This window comes from Diadema setosum, chromosome 1 (assembly GCF_964275005.1).
Source record: "Diadema setosum chromosome 1, eeDiaSeto1, whole genome shotgun sequence".
NCBI classification, from domain to species: Eukaryota; Metazoa; Echinodermata; class Echinoidea; order Diadematoida; family Diadematidae; genus Diadema; species Diadema setosum.
The window spans coordinates 8656283-8679099 of record NC_092685.1 but is presented as its reverse complement, the minus strand read 5'-3'; the positions used below and the strand labels follow the sequence as shown (position 1 = coordinate 8679099).

At 38.1% G+C, this 22817-nt stretch overlaps 1 protein-coding gene across 1 annotated transcript in view; it reads left to right on the top strand.

Moving 5' to 3' along the window:
- The window catches only part of LOC140235297 (ryanodine receptor 2-like), a 171708-nt gene that overhangs the window by 23860 nt on the left and 125031 nt on the right, over positions 1-22817 (top strand). Inside the window, exon 2 of the mRNA XM_072315328.1 lies at positions 12654-12761. Coding sequence (XP_072171429.1) covers positions 12654-12761 — 108 coding nt within the window. The remainder of the gene's footprint in view (positions 1-12653; positions 12762-22817) is intronic.

The window sequence follows — 22817 nt, the reverse complement described above, 5'->3', positions numbered from 1 at the left end:
AAAGGTTTGATAACAGTTGAGTACACCTTTACATATCAGTTTCCACATAAATGCAAGGGTACAGCTGAAAGTTTGTGAACTGCTGTTTTTAGCAATATTTATTCTTCTTCTTAAGCAGCACTGAGGAAGAAAGAATGCTTACTATCTGTCAACTGTGTGTTAAACTGGTGACATTTTACACACAAAACTTGTTGTGTGATTGTTTTATAGCAGTCAGGATGCATAACATAGTATTTCTTCAGGTATTGATCCTGTTGGAAAAATTAGTAAAAAAGATTGAATAAGAAAGACGATTTCGTATGCATAGAATTCTGCTCCTAGAGCTCTGGCAACCATCAAGGTAGAATAATCCTCCAGTGCCTTGACTGTCAGAATAACTCCATTGATTAAGAATGCTGAAGGAAACCAACGCAGAACTGGTAATATAAATTTCCACAACCTCTTTTTAAATTGTGTATTGTTCTGCTTACACCCTTAACTGATTTCTTCAAAAGTGACATGTTTAGTATGTGTATTATGTGACTGTTTGTGCCAACAGAGACAAAAGCAAGTACAGGTATTTAGGCAAAAATCTCTCTCTCACCTCACATGACACGTGGAAGAAACTCAGTGATTGAAATTAAACAGTTTCACATCTTCTGAAGAAAGTAAGTAACATAAGAATATACCAGTAATGAGACGTTTGCATAAAATTCATCTGTCATCATTGTAGATCTGTGACCTCTGTATCTTCGTTTGATATTCAGGTGGGATATCATACAGAGTTGAATTGAGTTACAAATAGAATGGAAATGATGGATAAAACATCTCAACACAAGCCACACAAAGCTTTGGCAGTGTTAGGGGTAATGTCCCAACTGAGAGTCAATGTATTGGTGCTTTGTGCAGGGTAGACAGATTTTTATGTTGCACTGCTTAAGTGCTATGTGGCTCACAAACGATATTTGGCTCATAGCTCCCTTTGAGAAATTGAGCATTAGACCTTGGATGTGTGAGTCACATATCACATACAGAGCTCTCTCTCTTCTTCTTCTTATAGCCGTCTCACCGTCTGGATGACGCTGTGCTTGAGTTTTCCTCCAGAATTTCTTCATAAATTTATCATCTAGACTTAACAGCCATGAAGGCAGGTTGCTGACTCTGATGTGGTGCTGCCTGTACTCTTCCTATCCCTCACTTTAGTTCAGTCTGTCTATCTCAATCTTTTCAGCCAGGTCATTGAAGATTATTATTCATTTAGGCAACACAATGTCTGAGACTGAGGGAACTAATTATGTTTTCCTGGAAATGCAGGAAGGGGGAAAAAGGAATTTAATTATTTTTTTTAATAATTTATAGACAGGAGTGATACATGCTGTGTTATGTTTTCAGTTTACAGTGAATGAGTAGTACCCCATTTATACTAGGCAAAAAGGGGGCTCTGAAGCCTCCCATAGCAGCTTAGAGCAGCCTTTCAGCTCTGTATAAACAGACAGAATTCAGAAAAGGGGATCCGATCAGATCAGATTCTGAAACCACCTACAGGGGGTGGTTTCAGAGCCTCCTATAGCAGCCTCGAAGAGTCTCTGCTGCAGTATAAATGCTCTGAGAGGCTACTTTTTTGCCGACCCGGAACTTGTCACTTAGGTCACTGTCATCAGCTGACGTAAACAAACCAGCCGTTATGACCAACTGCCACTGATAATTGCTGCACAACTTGCACACTTTCGGGCTCAATCACGTTTGCCGTTATGTAAGGAATTCAAAAGCCCGTGCCATGTATTGGAGGGGAACTCGTTTACCATTGCAATGGAGCCAGCCGGGCCTGCTTGGGCGAAACCAGCCCGTGTAGTATAAACAGACAAGAGACCATTTTTGTGAGCGGGTTTTCAAACTTCCTCGAGGAGGCTTTGAAACACACCTACACTTTAAATGGGATATAAGTTTGGACAGGTATGAAACGATGAAGTACTCTTAAGGGTCCACAGACAGGCTAATGCAACATGGCTTATATTATGAAAGTGTACACTCCTTATATTTAGGGATAATGGAGACTGATGATGTAAACTGACTTTTATTCAATTAGAATGTCCCACAATAGAGCTTTCTCATGGTACAGCTGTAAGTGAGGATTTAGCCAGCTGTCTTTGACATACTTCCAGCTGTGTTTTCACTTTTGCATCCTTTGATGTTGCGAGACAGCTGTGATTGATGTCTGTAATTGCAGGATAGTAATCATGTTTACTATACACGTACACTAGTGCCCAGGTCTGTCAAGTCCCTCTTACAGCATCCCCACTGTCTCTAGTCCCTGGGGACACTGGTACATGGTTGTAGATTAAAAGACTAAGTCAAAGAGCAAACATGGCATCTTCTTGAGGGAGTGTGTGTAATCATGAATGAGCATGGGCCAAGGGGGAAAAATGTTCAAGGCCCCAAATTAAGGAATCTTTAAAAATCCAGAAATGAAAGAGCTAAGTTTGTGTTATGAGTATCAAAGTGCATTGTTAATTTTTTCTATTAACACTTTTCATCTTCTTGAAAATGCATGGTCAAATTTTAACTAAACATGGTATACAAATAGTGAATAGTCACGAGTGCCATGGTACAAGATTTCGCACGAGGTGAAAGATAGAGGCGCTCTATTCAACGAGGCGAAGCCGAGTTGAATAGTGCGCTTCATCTTTCACCTCGTGCGAAATCTGGTTCCACTGCACGAGTAAAGACCATACACTATTTGTTTTAAACAACAACTCGAACATCAACAGATTTGGTACTCACAGATTCTTGAATTTAGCACAGAAATGGCAACTATATTCCGTGAAAGATGAATTATTAGTAGCCTCACTGTCGCAGTCACCGTGCATGTAAATATGTGTACGTACGTATGTGAAACGAAGTTGTTGACCAAAAAAAAGTACGCACTTGTAAGCGCGCTTGTAATTGTTGAGTGCGCGCGGCACATGTTTGTTTATTGTGACATTAGAGCGCGTGCAATGGAACATTTTGGTCAAACAAAATTGCACTGCTGAGACAGCCAGAGCGTGCAATGGAACTTTTAACTAAATGTCACATGATGGGCAATTGACCAATCGGATAGCTACATTCTAAATAGGTGTTGTATAATAGGTATTATTCTTAGGGTGATAGCAACAAATGGGCACCATCTTCCACTTATTGGTTCTCCAGAGAGAATCTTTACAAAAATGCTCTTCCATAAACCAGAAATGATAGTGCTAAAATGTTGTAATTAGGTACATGGCCATATCCATGGGGCTCCAAGGGACTCCAGAGCCCCCAAATTAGAGAATGTCATAGTAATGCTCATAGTAAATACATTTAGTGAGTGTACTTTCAAATTTGTTTGTGGCAGATCCTTGGGTGACACCCCAAGGAAAGTTGGGCCAGTTTTCACACTTTGATCTTGTTAAACATGTATGGTCATTTTTTTTTTTAAACAAACTTATCAGGTGTTATCATAATAATGTGACTGTGTGAGAAAATACATTAACACCATGCCTTCTGGACCTCCACCCCCAAGTTTGCAATGCTCTTCTTAGGTAACAGTCTGCAAGAATGCATTGGAAGTGAACATGCGATTCTCATGTGAGCGCTATAGACCCACTGGGTCTCTTGTTTGATATTTCCCCTGTCATGCTAACCCCCATGCCCTCCATGGTGGAAGCATTATCATCAGTGTCAAATTCACTGCAGTCTATATTCTGCACTCAACTCTTTCAATATCCTACCCCCCCCCCCCCACTTTCACTCTGATTTGAAGTTAATGGAAACAAGTGAGCGTGAAATTTGTCCAATCAATAGCCTCTCGGTCTGTTTCTCATGTCGGGGGATGGTGAGAGGAGACACTTATTGCTGGATGAGAAGTCACCAGGTTTGATGATCCCTGGGATGTCACAGTGTGTCCAAGAGGCACAGAGACAAGTGCCTGAGCTCATTGGAGAATTCAAGATGACAGGCAGTTAAAATGTGGTTTTAAAAAATGTCCTAAAGCAGTAAGGTGAGGACCATTCCTAAGCCTTGAAGGCGAATAATCTCATCTCAAGATTGCTTCCAAATTAAAAGAAAAAATCCCAACGTGGCAAATTCACTAGCATCTTGGGCAACCTGAGGTCTCTCAGTTATGAAATGGGAGGTAAAAATGATCTGAGGATTATTTTTGGTTTTTGAATGTGCTAAGCTGTCACAACAGAAGGATACTGGTAGTTGGTATTATGTCTTCTTTACCTTGTCTCAGTTGCTGTGATATTTTGCAACATGAAAGTTATTGTAAGTAATAGCAAATCATGTAATTAAGCTATCCTAGCATTAGAATCTGATGGTATGATAAAAACAAATCAAAACACTGAATAATATAGCTGTATTCTTGGACATGATTTGAAGTCACTTGTACTGAATCAGTTTAATGGCAAAAGTGTGAAGAATGCTTTGGTATTTTGGTACAAAAGTGAGCCGTTTGTTTGATCTAATGGTTAATTCATATTCTGGTACTGACTGCTATTGGTGCAAATTGGAAATTGGTAACTTAACTCTTTTGCAGTCATCTTTATGAAGGACTCCTAGATGCTTCAACAAACAACCAAAAGTAATATATGACAAGTTCATGTTGGGATGTAGGTCTTGCAGGTCACAATAACCTCTGAAAATGGGCAAATTATTCTTAATCAAATAATTTCTTGCATATCTCATTATTTTCACTTTTCACTTCTACATTTTCATGTCACCAATGTTTTGGGAACAAATAAAATTTTCAATTTCCTTTCCCATGGATTCATTTTCTTTGAGGAGTATGCAACTGCAGTAAATCCTTGACCTAAACCTTTTCCAACACACCTTTCATCAAATTGATGACAGTATTTATTATGGTGAAGCATTTCTTTGCTGATTTTAGGTACGTTGTACTAAAACAATATGGATTTCACTTTCATGCATACATCTAACAAAATATTTTATTTATTTACATTATACATGTAAAGATGCATGCAGGAACCTCTGCACCTCTGCATGGCAAATATTACATGGTACAGGACATCCAGCAGGGAGGAAAATGAATAATATGTACATTTTATTTTGATTTTGGGGATTTTTGCTTTTTACTCTTTGTGGGCAAACTCCCGGATGGTTTGTACGAGTAATGGATATTTGATTTCAAGAATCAGTTGAAACTCTTGAAGTAAGATTCTGTTGGGTTTCCCATTACTCATGAGCACTCAACTCTGGAAAAAAAAAAAGAAGATTGGCAAGCACAGCAAAACAAGAATCATCCGAAGCTGGATGTAGTATTTTTCATTCTACGATTATCTTCAGATTTTTTTTCTTCTTTGCACCATGACCTTAGTTTTACCCACTGAATTATTTTGGATTTGTGTATCAATTTATTGCACATTTAGTTACTTGTATCCAGGAGCATTTTATGGTGTGTATGTTTTGCAAAGTAACATGTGCATAATTATAATGCAGAAAGTGTGTTCATATCTCGGGAAGATCAATGAACGGTTTCTATATTATCACTGTGTGTTGTACATGTCTGCAGTATGTGATTTTGGGTACGTGTGGGCCTCCCCTTACCTTGCTCCCTCATCTATTCTGCTAATGTTTGCTCAAGCAGTAGTGACATGAAACATTTAATGTGACATTCAAAGGGGGTTGCCGGTTGAGCTGTCTGTTATTATTTTCTTCTTTTTGGTAGATCATGTGTAGTGTATAAATTTATTGCTTTGGGCATTTTTCAACTCCCACTGCTGGCTACACTAAAAAAAATCAAGTAATCGCTCAATGCTTTGATTTAGCTCTGACAGTGCTGTAAAGCAAGACATTTTTGTGGCATGAAATCTTTGCGAATTGGAGCCAATCGCCTTTTTCACAGCGTGAAACTTTTGCAAATTGCCACTGGCATTCAATGCATTTAGTTTATACAAGAACTTTTGCCTGCATTTTAATTTTGTGAATCTTGGCTCTCGCAAAATTTGCAAAATTAAAATGTGCATGAATTTTCCTGGTTTTATAGTATAGAATATGAGTCTCTCATAATCAATGTTATGAGTTAAGAAAGCCAGTTCTTCCACATGGGACTTTATTTTATCCTTAAAGGATTCTCATATTTCAAGGAAAAGTCCTTAAAATTCATGTTCTTGTTTGTTACATGAGAATTTGCTTCAATTTGTTGTTTTCTTTTTACCAGTTGTTGCTTATAAATGCTAAAGTATGAAAGTTTTCAAATTTACCAATACTTAACATTCACCTGTGAGGATCCAGTAGCAAACTGTTTTCCCTCCACCTGTATAATGCGGTATGAATACTGTATGCATTTTAAGACTAAGAATCCAATTTGCATACACTAGTGGTAGCTACATCTCAGGCAATCTTTCTAGTTGTCAGTAGCAACCTTTGTTACCCAAGTATGCCTCTAATTTCAATATATGTCAGTAAACTGATAGTCCCATGAGGACATCAAGAGTTATGTAATCAACCAGGTTCATTCCCAATTAATTTTATAATCCCATATCAATGATCCTACCTCCACTTTTTGGATGAACTAAGTGGCAACTGCACTGTATGCATTACCTGTTGATGATACCCATCCTAGTGTTGTCATCAAACGTTACAGACTTTAATTTGATAAAAAAACAAAAACAAACAAACCCTATAGGCAGGTCTTAAATTTCCTAAGTTTATGAGATTATAAGATTTTGTAGGGAATGAGTTAATGAGATCAATTTGATGAGTTTGTGCATGAAAATGCAGATATGCAGGATTTTAGTTTACAAAAGCATTGTTTAAAATAATTGCTTATACTCTTTTTAAATTATTAATATAGGTGTGACAATGTAAATGAGCCATGTGATGACTCTGAACTGCAGAATTCATGGACAGACGAAAATGTGTCATCACTGCTGAAGGGTTTTAAGCCTATATGGAAACGTGTAGCCTCTTTTATCATGCGAAGACACACATAATGGATGAAGGCCTCAAGGCAGTCACAGCTGGGGCATCTGGTAAGAGGAGTACCTTGCCTCATGTCAGTGGTATGACAGACTTAATCCAATATATCACTAATGTGCTGACATCTGACTATAGTAATCGTCACAGGGACTTTGTGGAAGAGCCACCATTTGCTGATGATCTTGATCAGTCAGGAGAATGTTTCTGTGCATTGCACATTTGTGGTGTATAACAGGGGTTTGGAGATGGGGTGAGGGGGGATTTCCCTTGTGGAATGGCATCTTGTAGATTTTAACAAGGCACATCCCTGCAGTGTGCAAAGCAGTGCAATGGCTTGAAACACGTACATGAAGGCATCACCACCAAGAATCCTTTTTGCAGGGCCCCTGAAGACTGATTCTAAACAAACAGGACTGATGAACGCGGCGTAATGGGATTTATCAGTGTCTCATAGTGGGGCCTTTAGCAATCAGGAGAATTGCTTTTCCAATTCCCACAGAGCCCTGGTAGATTTGCCCTGTGACCCATCGTGTCAGTATCTGTTGTATTGCAATAGAAGGCTGCCTTGTTGGGCTGGGGTGGATAGTACACCTTACTTTCTCGTCACTTTAATTTTTTGTGTGGTACAATGTTGAGTGACCGTAGAAAATTTGGCAGTGATAGGAAAGGAAGGGATATGAAGGGAAATAATGAGCGGGATGGGATGATAAATGTGTAGTTTAATGGTCAGAGAATGGTCAATGCAAGAGAAAAAAATAATCTATAGGAACGGGCAAATGATAGATGATAAGGCCCAACAGGGTAACCAATGTAAACTACATTTGTATTATAAAAAAAAGAAAGCATGATAGAAAGACAGAACAGAGCAAAAACAATGCAAACTAGCAAACATATCACCAAAAAGTTGCAGTGAACTTTGCTCAGAATACAAGTTTACAAAATTCTGTATTCTATATTAAGTCTGCATAAGTACTTTACAAAGTTGTGACATGCAGGCACCCAATGATATCACATCTTTTTTAACAATGGTGTGGATTGAAAGCAAAGATAATCCTTTCATTTGTTTTTCCTTTATCACAGTATCTCATGGAATCAGGCTTAGACATCATGTGTATGTTTTGAATCACAGTATAAAGAAGTGTATTTCACAATGTTTTTTGAACATTCTTGCAGTTACATTGTACATGTACAAGGAGGTTAAGTGAAAGCAAACTTCCATGGTCTGTGCTTGTCTCTATATTGACTTTCCTCTTTGCCCCTGAATGACAAGTCCATTGCAATACATCCATGCTACTGCACATAATCATCTGAGCAATTTTGGAAGTTAATTTTGTTAATTAAGTTAATAATAATTATGAGCAATTTTGGAGTCTGGAAGCTCATGCAATCACTGTGAAGGTGTGTATTTAAAGCAAAAAATACAATGAAAGAGAGATTGTGCACAAGACTTATATTATCAGTTGTAGATTGGTCTTGTACCAAACTCTCCTAACTATCCACACACCATCACCTGCACAGTTTTTAGTACTTGCTCTATGCTTGCTCTGGAGGTTCATAAGAACAAAAACACAAATACAACGTAGATAGACAGAGAGGGAAAGAATATTCACGAAGATCCTCTTATGAGGCATAGCTTTGTCTTATGCAAAAAGTATTATGGGCATCATACAAAAGCCTGCAGCCTTGGGGAGAATCTTCATCTGGTTGCCAAAGGAGGGGACCACTTGAACTTCAAGGACGTTGGCAACGTGACACAAGTTTACTGAAAACCCTTCGTTGTTTTGGTTTTGACGAGGCTCATTTCTGGCCACAGGATGCCATACTTCTGCTGCACTGTGGGCATATATTTACCCATCCACTTCAAGCTCTTTCCCGCCGGAAATTATCTGGCATTCGTAGTTTATGGTTCTGCCATTTTCAGATGATGACGTTCCTCTTTGCAAACAGCAAACTTGAGAGAGTACATGATAATCATTGTGAAAACATAATTTTTTCCCTGAAGAACATGAAGTGTTCATGATGATTTGACTGGTCTTGGAGGAAAGAGAGAGAAGATTTGTTTACTGTATATGCTGTTATTTTCGCGTACAGATATTTTCGCGAAAGAGGAGGTCACGGACATTTTCGCGAGATGCTGTTTTCGCGAATGGACACAGAGGCCTTCATAAGTGCACTATACACTTAGCGCATGGTAACATTTTTGCGTGTTAAATTCGCAGTGCAAATATGATTCACGAAATTTGCAAAAATTAAACCCTCGCAAAAATAACAGCTTATACAGCATGCCGTCATGCTTCAGGGTGCCAGAGCGATTACTATTTGATCATCTCCCTTGGTAGCCTTCATAGTGTTTAGTGCTAAAATGCCATCCACATCTCTGTGACATATGCCGAGTATAAATGTATGTAAATATATATATAATGTCGTAAAATACAAACTGATCACAATAAAAGCAGATTAGGAGCTTCTAGGAGAGCTGCTCAGTGTGTGCTAATCGTGCATGAAAGGAAATATAAACATGTTTTGATACACATGCTGACAAAATTTTCAATATATTTGTGCCAAAAGTTGCCTCCTCTTTTATAACACCCTCTTCATTTTCATAAAGTGCTTTCAGTAGATATCCTCCTTTCATACTAGCAAAAAGTGTGAAGTAAAATCAAAGAAATTGTCCCTTTTTACCATATCTGATGAAAAGTAACTGACTTTGAGTTATACTCTCTGGCACAAGCCATTTTGACACACCTTATTTTGATATACAATGCAAATTAAGGCCTCATGTGAAACAGTCCCCGACAGCCCCAGTGTGTGCTCCAAATGTATTCAGGACACAGTTCACTCCGGCTGATCCATTGACTACTTCATTTCTAAATGCCTGCCCCCACGACTAAATGCAGCAGCCATATACCCACCAGACATCTATACGGTCGCAAAGCTAAACACTACGGGTGATAAAGAGAGAAAGTGTGGATAAACATTGCACAAATGGACAGTTTATGAGAGATAATCTGGGCGGGTGGATGATAGATGTGGGAGTAAATTGTCTATGGCAATCACGTGAATGTGTCCAGGGTTCTACTGTCAAAACACATTCATCACTCCTTCCTCTGGCTCACCTGGTTTTCATCTCTTTGTCATATGTTTTGTTTTTGTGTTTTTAACTTTCTTTGAGTCGTTTCTGTCATCATGTGGTTGGCTTCCTGGAAGAGAGGTTTGTGCCATCTCCATTGATTTAATGCTGTGAGACGCTGTAAATTAACGAGGCAGACGTCCAGATGAATAAAGATTAGAGGGGTTGGGGGGATGGAGGGATGAATTAGTAAGGAAGGAAAATTTTGTGCTAATGGCTAAAAACCTTTGACCAAAGGGTATGGGTGCATCAACTTACATTATGCTTGCACATTGCAAATTAAAATTTCTTGTCAAAGGTGTAGCATTTGTTAATTATGGAAGTAGAAGTAAAGATACTTTATAGAAAAATGAATGTTTTCATTTGGAGTTTCCCCATTTACAGTTCCCACAGTGGTGTTTTATTGAGATGCTCAAAGATATTATTGTTCATTAGCAAGTCAGAAGAGTAGGTATTACATGTGCACAATAGCATGTAATACATGTATTACATGCTGTAAGTTTTATCAGAGGAAATTAGGATCAAATCTTAGTTTCATCAAATGTTGTGAAAGTTTTTTTATGCCTTTGCCACGAAGTGTTGCTGGAGATATTATGTTTTCAGGTTGTTTATCCATCTATCTGTCAGTCCGTTCATCTGTCTGTCTGTCCGTCCATCTGTCCATCTATCTGCCTGTCCTTCTGTCCTTCTGTTCTTCCATTCATCTGTAATAAATTTTGTGTACAGTGTAACATAAAAACCATGTGAGGTTAAAGGTAATGAAACTTGGCATTAGAGTATTAGTTCACAAAGTTGTGCCATCAATTTTTGTGTGCACATTCTCAAGGTCAAAGGTCAAGGTCAAATTCTTAAAATTTCACTTTTTCCCCAATATTTATGCAGTGCCTGAAGGTATAATGTACTTTCTTGAAACTGGCGTACATGCATGTAATACTGGATAAAGATTCTGCAGGGAAAGTTTTGGGCCATGGGGTCAAATGTCAAGTGAAAGTTTTGGGCCATGGGGTAAAAATGTCGAGTGAAACACATAATTTAATTTTTTTCTCCATATCTCTGAAATGGCTCAAGGTATCTTCATGAAACTTAGTACATATGCATAGACTGCCTGACAATGATTATCTTGGGAATTTGGGGGTCATGGGGTCAAAGGTTAGGTTAAAATGCTAACACTCTATTATTTAATGCTGAAATTACACATTTTCTCCATACCTTGGAGATAACTCAATGCATAAACTTAATGAAACTAGGTGTATGCATTATAACACAAGGATTATACAGGGAAAAATTCTGACCATGGGGTCAAAGGTCAAGTGAAAAAGTTAAATGTCACAATTTTTTTTCTATATTTTGAAATTAATTCAAAGCATTGTCATGAAAGTGGATGTTTCCATTCGTGATTATTTGAAGAATTGTGGGCTATGAGGTCAAAGGACAAGGGTCAACAGTCAAGTGAAATAAGCAGTTTATGCCCCTTAGCATGATGTCATTGGAACATCGTCTATAAGAAAAAGCGATGTGCTTTCAGGAATTTTCTGTCATTGATAATCAGCATAGGCTACATGGAAAGACTGCTTGCTACCTTGTCTGTCCAAAACTTGCCCTATCACCAAGATTTACCATGTACCTTGACATTCATCAGAGAGTGTGGAAGAAAAGAATGTTTACTGCTCACTCCAGAAAACGCAGAGCAAATGACTTGTTGATATTACCTTCTACGGGAGAGTGATCGTAACACGCTGAAGCTCCACGTACCAGCCCCGTGAGTGATTGCTGTCTCGTTTTGCCTAGTGGACGGCAACATGGGGGAGGGGTGGGGGGGGGGGGGAGAGAAGTTACCAGAACGTAGCATATGTACCACTTTGGAGTGCTCACTCTCCAGGACTGGATAATAAAATTGGATGGTGAGAACTTTCATGTCAGCATTGGATGACACTAATGCATGTAGAGGAGAAGAAAATACACCACTGAACACGTTGATTAAATACACAATGTCGTTCTGAGATGTTGGTTGATAAGAGTGAATTGGAAAACATTAACATCAAAATTAACATTTTCTGCTCTGTTTGGAGGTGTATAAATGTTCTCATTTGTATCTTTATCCTTGTAGTTGTCTTTAATGTTTTGCTGCAAACTTACCTTTCAATAATCTGTGGTTGCTGTAGTTTGTGCTACACAAATGGACATTTTTAGAGAGATTAATGTTTCTATTCTTCATTAACCTTCTTTACATGAGTGTGTACATGTATTTCTTATGTTTGCTGGATGGACAGAAGCTATTATGAGATGTATGCATTCTTTTGTGTGCAATAGGAGATACTGAGAAGTCAGTGTCTGCAAACATACAGTATAGGATGTGATGTATGCAAAGAACCTGTAATGTGACCGTCTACTTAAGATTCTTGTCAGTTTTGCAGACAGATATTCTTTTTTTTTTTATAGTGTTGTTGCATCATTTCAGCATATCCTTTTGTATTCCAATGGCTTATTTATGTATTTGTAATTGTGGATTGTCAGAAGAAAACATACCCAAAAAATAATGCTTTGATTTTGAAGATGTTTTTTTTTTTTTTTTTAATTCTTTCAGGGAGACCAGCTGAACTTGGTGTGTTCATCACAGTCGTCAGGTCATGTGCTGCTTGCTGCAGAAGGGTTTGGCAATCGCAACTGTGTGCTGGAAGAAGCCTCCAATCAGGTAATCTTGACTATAAATGGTATATATTCTGTGTGTGCGTATATACAATATGTATAAAACAAATATGCCATCCCCTGAGAGGCTCTAGTTAAAGTGATTGATTCTGAGGTGACAGGAACATTACATTTTCTGTCACTGAGGAATCCATAGAATCATTATAACTTTTCATTGTATATTTGTTTTACACCCCACCAATGAATCTTAAGTAAAATGATAGAAATGTTTTCACTAAAACCAGAACGCTTTCAGTCTAATTCTGGTAATGTATTGATGCAGTGTATACATGTACCACAGTGGATGCAATTTACGTACATGTAGTGCACTATGTGGCTGATCCCGAAAGTACCAAACTGTGTGCTATTGATGAAAAACCATTGATTGATCATATGTCTTTGAATATACATTTTTCCATCCATTTTCACACTTTTAAAAATCAATTCAAAAGTTTTTTCATTCAAATTTGTCCTTTGAGGCACACAGAATGCAAATCCTAACTTCAATTTAGTCCATTGTCATTCTAAATCGTTTTTTGTCAAACAGTTTTAAAGACATCGCAATCAAAATCCTCAATTGTCATTGAAATTCATCCCCACTGCCCATCGACTGGAGAATGTAAGGATCAACTTCGTCTTTGTTCGCACAATTTCATGAATTTTTCAAACAAATTAGTCAGATGGCATTGGAATTGCATGACAGGAGATTGAAGGATGAACGACGGTCAGAGAACAGTAAAAACAGTAAACAGTCAAGACAGTTTCTGATCATGTCGTGACAACATTTGGACTTGAGCTCTTCCATTTCCTGATTTTATGTTATCGCATGTTATGTATGAAACAAACTTTGTTCAACATGGAAAATGGCAAAAAAAGTCTGTTTTTTGTTACCGTAAAGTTCCGTGTATAAGACGCACTATTTTTTCGTCAGAAAACATTGAAAATCGGGGGTGCGTCGTATACACGGGTACAGTCGAATCACGGGAAAAAATCCGTCATGTACACCCAATTTTATAAGGCCAACTTGGGGCCATGTATGCCCATCGACGTTTGGAAGGTAAGTAATCACTAAAACTTACGGATAAATGAGCGATCTTTCAATCTGGACACACACAAAAGCTGCAAATACGACATAAACTTACATCGGCCTTGTGCAGTAACGATGTATCAATCTGCCCATAGACAACAGCTGTAACAGCACTGCTGTATGCTACCGATGTCAGTCTACCAAGCTACACGTACTACAGCCAACCTAGTAGCTGGAATACGCGATGTACAGGTATCATTACTAAATTACCGATACCGTAAAACTTATCGATGTACTAGTATCAATATGGCCATAGACAAAAGCTGTAAAATACGGAGTAGGATCGACACAATGTCACCGTGAATATGAATGATGTGTGAAGCATGCATGCATATCCGTGTCGTTCGTTTGCCCACGAGGCCAGCTAGCCTACACTGTAGCCAGCTAGCTAGCTAGCTAGCAAGCCTTTGGCAAGGCAGGGAGGTGGAACCTCCCTGGGCAAGGGTAGCAGCTGCAGCAGAGAGGCTTTTGCAATGGACTCGCGTGCACACAGCGATCGGATCGGAGCGCGCCTGCCCGTTGCGCGCTGTGTGTGCAAGTCCATTGCTCTCTGTGTGCGTGTGCTGAAATTATAGCGAGCTGCCTTTTTGCAAAAAGGCTAGTACTGTGCATACAAGCATGGTACAAGAGACACACATGTTACTGGTAATCCCTCCGGGCGAAACAACAGTGAGTGTAATACCGTACGCACCGTACGTCTTGCCGTATGATCCCTCTGCTACACTTGTTGATGTTTTTCTTATTTTTCGTAATGAACCTTCCAGTCTGACATGCGTCAATATGCGAGACACCCTCTGCTATGTATGACAGCAAAGATCGTACTGTACACTCATGAGTACGATATGCATGACACAATCACAGTACCACGATTGAAAGGCGAAACAATAGCAAGTGAGTACCGAGACAGGTCTCGCATTTTGCGTTTTCCATATTTTGCCGATGTCCGATGGATACCGTTAAAGGAAAGTATAAAATGAAACAAAAAATAGAGCAAATACATGCTGCATTTAGGGAAATTTTGAGCTTAAATAATATGTATGACACACGCAATATTTACGTGGAAATTTTCGTGTTTTTTTTTTTAAATTTTAGGTCCAAAAGTAGGGGTGCGTCTTATACACGGGTGCGTCTTATACACGGAACTTTACGGTATATTAAAACGAAGTCAAACTCTGCACATGTAAAATTGTCTTCAAGCACATCTGCCTGGAAATCATGGGTCAGTGTTTACAATTGTGTGACAGTACATATATTACATTTGTCTCTGTGTGTACTCATTTATTTTTGTGTGTGTGGGGGTGGGGTACACGTGTGTGTATGTTACTCCTAAATGTGGAAAAAGTGAATGATTGCAGGAAAATGAAATAACCAAGAAATCACAGCAGAAAAGATATGAGATGAATTTGAAGGAAAATTTTACAAAAATGATCGCTAAAAGACCAAATTGCTTTTGCTGTTGTGTGTGCAGCGAGTGTGATGGATGAATTTGAATTGTAAATGACAAGAATGTGCGACAAATGACTAAATTGAATAGCCTTTGTTAAAAAATCATCAACAAAAGACAAATTCGGAGCCAGGATTGGCATATTCCAAGTTTCATGAGACGAAATGGAACTACAAATCTATGAAATTGAATTAAAAAAGCTTGAAAATGAATGGGAAAACTTATATTATCATGATTAATGGTACATATTTGATCCATCTTACATGCATTGTTGAATTAATGATGTGCACTTTAACCATATACTTTAAAAGTGGATATTTTCGCGTGACTAATTTTTCGTGCTTGGCCGGCTTATAAGAGTTCCGCGTGTTTTTAATTCTGCAGAATCAAGACATCAACTACTGGAACATATGGCACACAAAAATATTCGCATGCTTTTATTTTCACGCTAGCTTCTGGTTGCGCAAAATGCGCAAAAATTCCAACACCACGAAAATTTCCACTTTTACAGTATTCATGAACAAGGAGTCAACATTGCGTACATCCTATTACAATAAATGCTTGTTACACAAGAGCTCATTGAGCCAATGAATGCCCAACAAATTTGAATATTTGACATGTTTGAAGATGAGTTTGCATCTGTTGCTGATATTAGAATAGTTTGTAACATGTTTGACATTGAGGTGTGAGTTTTCTTCAGTTTTTCTCCCTCTACAAATGTAATTTTTGTAGAGGGAGACAAATTGAAGAAAATTCATACCTCAACCTTCACCCCTCTGCTTGATAATATCTTACTTTCATGTTTGACATTCTTTGTATTTGTGAGTTATTTTGTAGGGATTTGCAGAGATACACTAGAGCCAATTTTTTATTTTGAACATGTGTAAGATAAAAAAATCAGCTCAGCATATCTCTGTGATTCCTTAGAAATAGATGGTGAATACGAAGAACAGCAAACATATTACAAACTATTTAGTATTAGCAACGGATGCGAACATATCTTCAAATTTTCGAATTCTTTGGGCATTCGTTAGCTCGATACCCTCTAGTGTTACAGGGCCTTAACGAATAATTCACGCTTTGTCAAGCACTCTTTTAATAGGCTATGTACACTCCAGTGGCATAATTAGCCCCCTAGTGACTCTATTTCGGCAAAGCCAAAGGCCGTAGTGAAATAGAATTGCACTTGGGGTAATTGTAATTTTGTAGTCTGTATAATCTGGTACAGGGCAGTTGATATCAGGCACTCATGTTGTATACATAAACATGTGTGTGTGTGTGTGTGTGTTTGTGTGTGTGTGTGTTTTGATGTGATATATATGATTATAGTATACGAATAGATATGGGAAAAGGAGAGGGTAAGATAGATACAGGAAGAATGAATTTTGTGTATATATTTGTGTCAATGAGGGTGGAGGGTTTTAATATCTTCCTTTCTTTTCAAGATTGCATGATTTCATGATTATGTGATCCTGCAGTCACTGTGGCTGCAGTTGCTTCTAATTATCTCTTTGTTTGCCTTCCTCTCACCACAGTGATGTGGAGGCACTAGTAACATTTCACGAGAAATCACCGTGATATTTAATCGTAGTTTCCCAAAACTTGAAATGTACGAATACACATAAGCTGTGACCCCAAAGGATTTGATGTACTCAACCAATGGGTTGCTACATGTCTGTCATACCAAGCTGCGTTGTATTCAACCTAAATCCCACATACGCACCACATAAAATTGAGCATGCTTCAGCCTGCTTACTGTATACGCCAAATATTTCGTGATGTTTTTATTTTTTCATGAATTTTGCGAGTCGGGTGCTATTCACGAATTAAGCATGTGAAAATATTTGCTCTGATCCCAACTTGAATGTGACGTGCATGCATACATTTCTCCGTTCAGTACTGTACTCCACAATTGCAAGTTTAACCATTCGCGAAATTGTAGGGAAGTCCTGATTCATGAAAATTTAGACTTGCTAGATATATGGCATATACAGTATGTGTCAAATTTTTGAATGAGGGCAGGCCTCAGTGTCTGACTCTCGAGTTTTAGTCCCAGGTGCTTATTCTGTGAAGGGAGGACCACAGATCTCTTGCCCTTCAAAAAAATAGAGTGCCCAGCAGGTACACACCTTCAATTCAAAGTGAAATGGTTCCTGCATGTGAATTTTTTGTTTTTGCCTCTTTCGTGCGTGTTTGTGTAGAGATGGAGAGAGGAGGTTGAAAGTTGAACAAATGTAAATGAATAGAGTGGGCAAGAAAGAGACAGACAGAGAAAGAAGGGGGGGGGGGGAGTTAAAAGTGGATACTGAGAACTGATGCCCTTTTACAAGAGAGTGTCTGAGGAAATGCAGTCTGTGTTTGGACACTGGAGTGTTGGCAAATACTGGTGGCGATCTGGCATGGCGAAATGTGGGGAGGAAAGAGAGACAGAAGAAAACAAGACAGGCTGACCAGAAAAAAAAGAAAGAAAGAAAAAAAAAAACAGAGGTGAAATTCAAATAAATTGCTGCATAGAAAGACATTTTTTTGTTTTTTATTTTTTATCTTTAATTCAAACCCACAAAAACAAAGGTTTAATTGTGCATGGTGTTTGTACAGTATAAGTGCTCAATCTGACTGCTAAAAGTGCCATTCATCATAAGGCTGCAGCATCATATCTCACACACCACTGGCACACATTGTGGTAAAAATGATCCATTTATAATACTGACATGTCTTTTATTCCTGGTAAAAGTTAAAACACATCATCAGAACATGATGACTCATAAACTTTTGCCTTTTGTTCTTTTTTTAACTGTTGATGGTAATGATAATTGTAGGCATAATTTGGATGTGTAATTTTTGTGCTGTCATTACGATAATGATATATCTAACATAATTTAGCTTTCATCTGTGCACTATCATAATGGGCACTTCCGTTGGCAATACTGTAAAACGAGGAATGTTCACATGCGTTTTAATTTCGCGAATTTCGCGAGCGCCAGCATTCGCGAAATTGAATTGCACGAGAAAGTTCTTGCCTACACAATATGCATTTGATGCCAGTGGTAATTCACGAAAATTTTTTGCCCAGAGAAAGGCCGTTGGCTCCAATTCGCAAAATTTTCATGCCGCGAATATATCATGTTTTACAGTATGTTCCAAGAATGATAATGATGTTTCTATCTAGAGAGTGTTAAAGGTACTAAAGAATTGACAAGAATAGAAATATGAGAACAATATCAGTTTTGTGTATTTGTGCTAAAGGCATATTCCATGAACATCCAATATGTGAACAAAAGACAGTAGTTGATGTTTGCATGATTTTTTTTTTTTTGCAGTGAGCATGTTATAAACATGCATTTATATCTTTTTCTTCCGTCCTCCTATTCCTGTGAAATGAGCGACAACTAATACCCAAGAGAACTTCTCATGCAGAATGGAGTATTCATGCTAAATGTCAAGCCATGACACATTTGAACAATATCATTTAAACAATTACATGTATGGGAAGGTCTGCCCCCCCATTATGTGTGTCTGTCTGTCTGTCACCCAAAGACAATAGTGTGGACCATTTACTGACTGTACCCCACTTACTAACAGTTCCCCAGTATGTCTTCCCCCATTTGCTCCTTAAATTCCTGTTTGCAGGGCAGATATTTATCTAAAGCTGATGTGAAAACAGTGACAGGTCATCATTGAATGCACTCACCAAAACATTTTGTAAGCAAAGTATAACTCAAGTGCTTTCACTTGATGCATGTTGATGTTTGTGTTGTTGTTGATGTTTGCATGTGTGTGTGTGTGTGTGTGTGTGTGTGTGTGTGTGTAAGTGTGTGCAAGTGTGTGCATAAAGGGAGAGGTAAGTGGAAAATGTCTTCATAATCATTTCATAGTTAATGCAATGGGTATCTTTCTTGCAGTTACTTCTCATCACAACGCCACATTTGACAGATGAAATTATATTTTCCCCTTAAATTTGGGATGTGAAAGTTTCATGTTCTTATTCACAATGTCTCTCTGTGGAAAAGAGAAGTACATACTAACCAGCTTTATATTAGCTGTAGGGATGTGCTGATTGTGAGAAATATGAATAATGGAGTGATTGATCTGTCCATAAAACATTAAGTTCAGTTTGCATGGTATGATTTGTGCATTTTGCTGTGTGACATTTACGTCTGTTAGAGAAATAAAATGAACTCGCAGTGGGCGGTGCTGGCATCAAAGCTCAATTACAAGGGATAGGAAGCCAGGGCAGTGACATGCAATTACTGTCAAAAGCTGTTATTTTTGCATACAGATACTTGTATTTTTGCAAATCAGGAAGTCACAGACATTTGTGTGCAAGATGTTGTTCTTGTGTAATATGACTCCGTGGCTATCAAAGTGGCACTAATGTCTTGTCTGTTCACTCTGCAAATTTAATGCTATCAACATTAGATGGCGATATTTTCGCATGTGGTTAAATTAGCGGCCCAACAGTGATTTGCAAAATTGGCGAAAATTAGACCCTCACGAAAATAACAGCTTTTACTGTAAGAAATGTCATAGAGTACCGACTATATGCAGATTAGCAGTAATCACAGTGTGATCTTAGTTAGTTCGAGGAGCTATAATATGTGAAATGTATGTAATGACAGCTGAGTATTCAGACTGGGGTATACTTATCCAGCTCGTACCTTACACAAACACTTATGTGATAAAGTCCAGCTCTGTCTAGAACAGCAGTTGATTGCATCAGGTACTTTGGACAGCATGACCAACTTCATTCTCTCTCGGGTTTGTAATTTTTTGTAGTTGTTAAATACCACATCAGTCCGATATTCATTTAATTTTGTCAGGATCTTCGTACTCTGAGCCATAATATATTATTGTGGAACCCTCTTCCCTCCACGCAATCTGCAGACCATGAGAGGAAGACCAAACAGGATGTGAGGTGGGAAAGTAATGACTGGGGTCGTAGGGGCACAGTCTATCATGATGATTATGTGTTTCCATGGCAACGTGTGTGAACTGCTGAATTATGCGAATGTGCCCGATGCACTTCAGTTCGACAGGCAGCTTGAAGTTCTGACGTGGAATTGCAAGCAAGACTTTTGAAAGACAAGTACAGTTAAACTCGCATAAGTCGATCTTCTCGGGACTGAGCAAAACACATCGACTTAGGCGAGTTTCGACTTGTACGTAAGTCGAAAAAAATCGACTTAAAGTTACACCACACGTACGTATAATGTACATGTATGTTGTCTACTCTGGAGCCGAGAACTGGAGCGGTGTGCCCGATATTTGCCCTTCAGCAAGACACTTTATCCACATTGATGCAGGCCAGGGCTCCACACTAACTTTTATTTTGGTGGCCCCAAAATGATTGATTTTTATTTTTTGGTGGCCCGAACAAAAAAACAAAAAAAAACAACAACAACAACAAAAAAAAAAAAAAAAAAGCAAAACTAAATTGGTCCTACGTTCGGTCCGAAAGTTACCGTTATTTATTTCTGATTGTAAAAGCAATCATCCACCATTTACAAGTATTTTAACACCTTCCGGAGCCGAATGTTGCCGTTAATCATTTTCAAATGTAAAAACAAGCAACCGACATTCATTCTAGGATCTTACGGAGCTGAATATCATCCTTATTCATTTCCGAACGTGAAAGCAAACATCCGCTTTTTATTTCATCATCTAAATGAGCCGATTGATACCGTTAATCATTTCCAAATGTAAAAGAAACAATCTGTTACTTATTTTAGCATCGTACGGAGCAGAATATTACCGTTATTCGATCTCCAAATTCAAAAGCAAACACCCGACATTTATTTTATGATCGTAAGGAGCCGAATGTTACTGCTGTCCACTTCCGAAAGTGAAATGAATCATCTGACATTTATTTTGGCATCTTCAGGAGTCGAATGTTACATGCTATTTACTTTCGAACGTAAAAGCGAACTTTCGGCAATTATTTCATCATCGCACTGAGTTGAATACTATAGTTATTCATTTCCGAACGCCAAAGCAAACATTCAAAATTTATTTTAGCATCTTCCGGAGCTGAATGTTACTGCTATTTACTTTCGAACATAAAAGCAAACATAAGACATTCATTTTATCATCGGACGGAGTTGAATACTATTGTTATTCATTTCCGAACGTTAAAGCAAATATCAAACATTAACTTTACCATCAAACGCAGCTAAATTTACTGTTATTCATTTCGAAATTTAAAAGCAAACATCCGACAGTTATTTAGCATCGTATGGAGAAGAATATTACTGCTATTCACTTACGAACGTAAAAACAATCATCTGACATTTATTTTAGCATCTTCTGGAGCCGAATGTTATTGCTATTTACTTTCAAAAGTAAAAGCAAACACCCGACATTTATCTCATTGTCGTACGAAGTTGATTATTATTGTTATTCATTTCCGAACGTCAAAGGGATAATTCGACATTTACTTTAGCATCTTCCGGAGCTGAATGTTAATGTTATTTACTTTCGAACGTAAAAGTAAACATCCGACATTTATTTCATCATCGTACGAAGTTGATTATCATTGTTATTCATTTCCGAACGTCAAAGGGATAATTCGACATTTACTTTAGCATCTTCCGGAGCTGAATGTAATTGTTATTTACTTTCGAACGTTAAAGTAAACATCCGGCATTTATTTTATCATCGTATGGAGTTGAATATCATTATTTTTCATATCCGAACGTCAAAGCAAACATTCGACATTTATTTCAGCATCTTCCGGATACTTTTTTTTAAATCCTTATTCATTTCCGAACGCAAAATCAAATCTCTGACATTCCAAAAGTATAAGCAAACATCCGACATTTATTTTAGTATTATACGGAATCGAATATTACCGTTATTCATTTCCAAAATTAAAAGAGCAAACATCTGACATTTATTCAGCATCTTATGGAACCGATTGTTACCGCTTCATTTCCAAAACTGAAGGCAAACATTCGGCTTTTTTGGTGGCCCGGCGTGCGTTTTTGGTGACCCCGGTCGCAAATTAACCATTCGCGAAATCGTGATTCGATTCGCGAAAAGACTCCGCTAAATATAAGGCATAGATCGCTACACTCGGCAGGGGCTACGTCGTCCTTTCACCAGGTCTCGTTACAAAACCAAAATCTCGCGCGAGTTCTTGCGTTACCTATCGTTAATGTTAACGAAACATCGTTAATTTGCGCTAGGGATCGTTACTCATCGTTGCTACCGAAACGTTAATTTTCCCGATCGTTAGTTTGCGTTACTAACGATTCAGGTGAAACCGCTTGCGTTAATGAAACGTTAATGTTTATTTACGCAGTTTCTTTTGGTATATACTGTATGTAAACAAAAACTGGCGTCTCGTGATTTTGACAGTGATTTATTACACAATAAAATCTTATTCGACTTAGGCACAGTGAATTCAATGGATTTTCCGTGAAAGTGTTCTTGGAATTTCGTCGACTTAAGCGAGTATTCGACTTAAAAAATTCGACTTATGAGTGAATTAATACACGTAAGTCAGTGGGGAAAAATCGGGACTTTTTAAAATT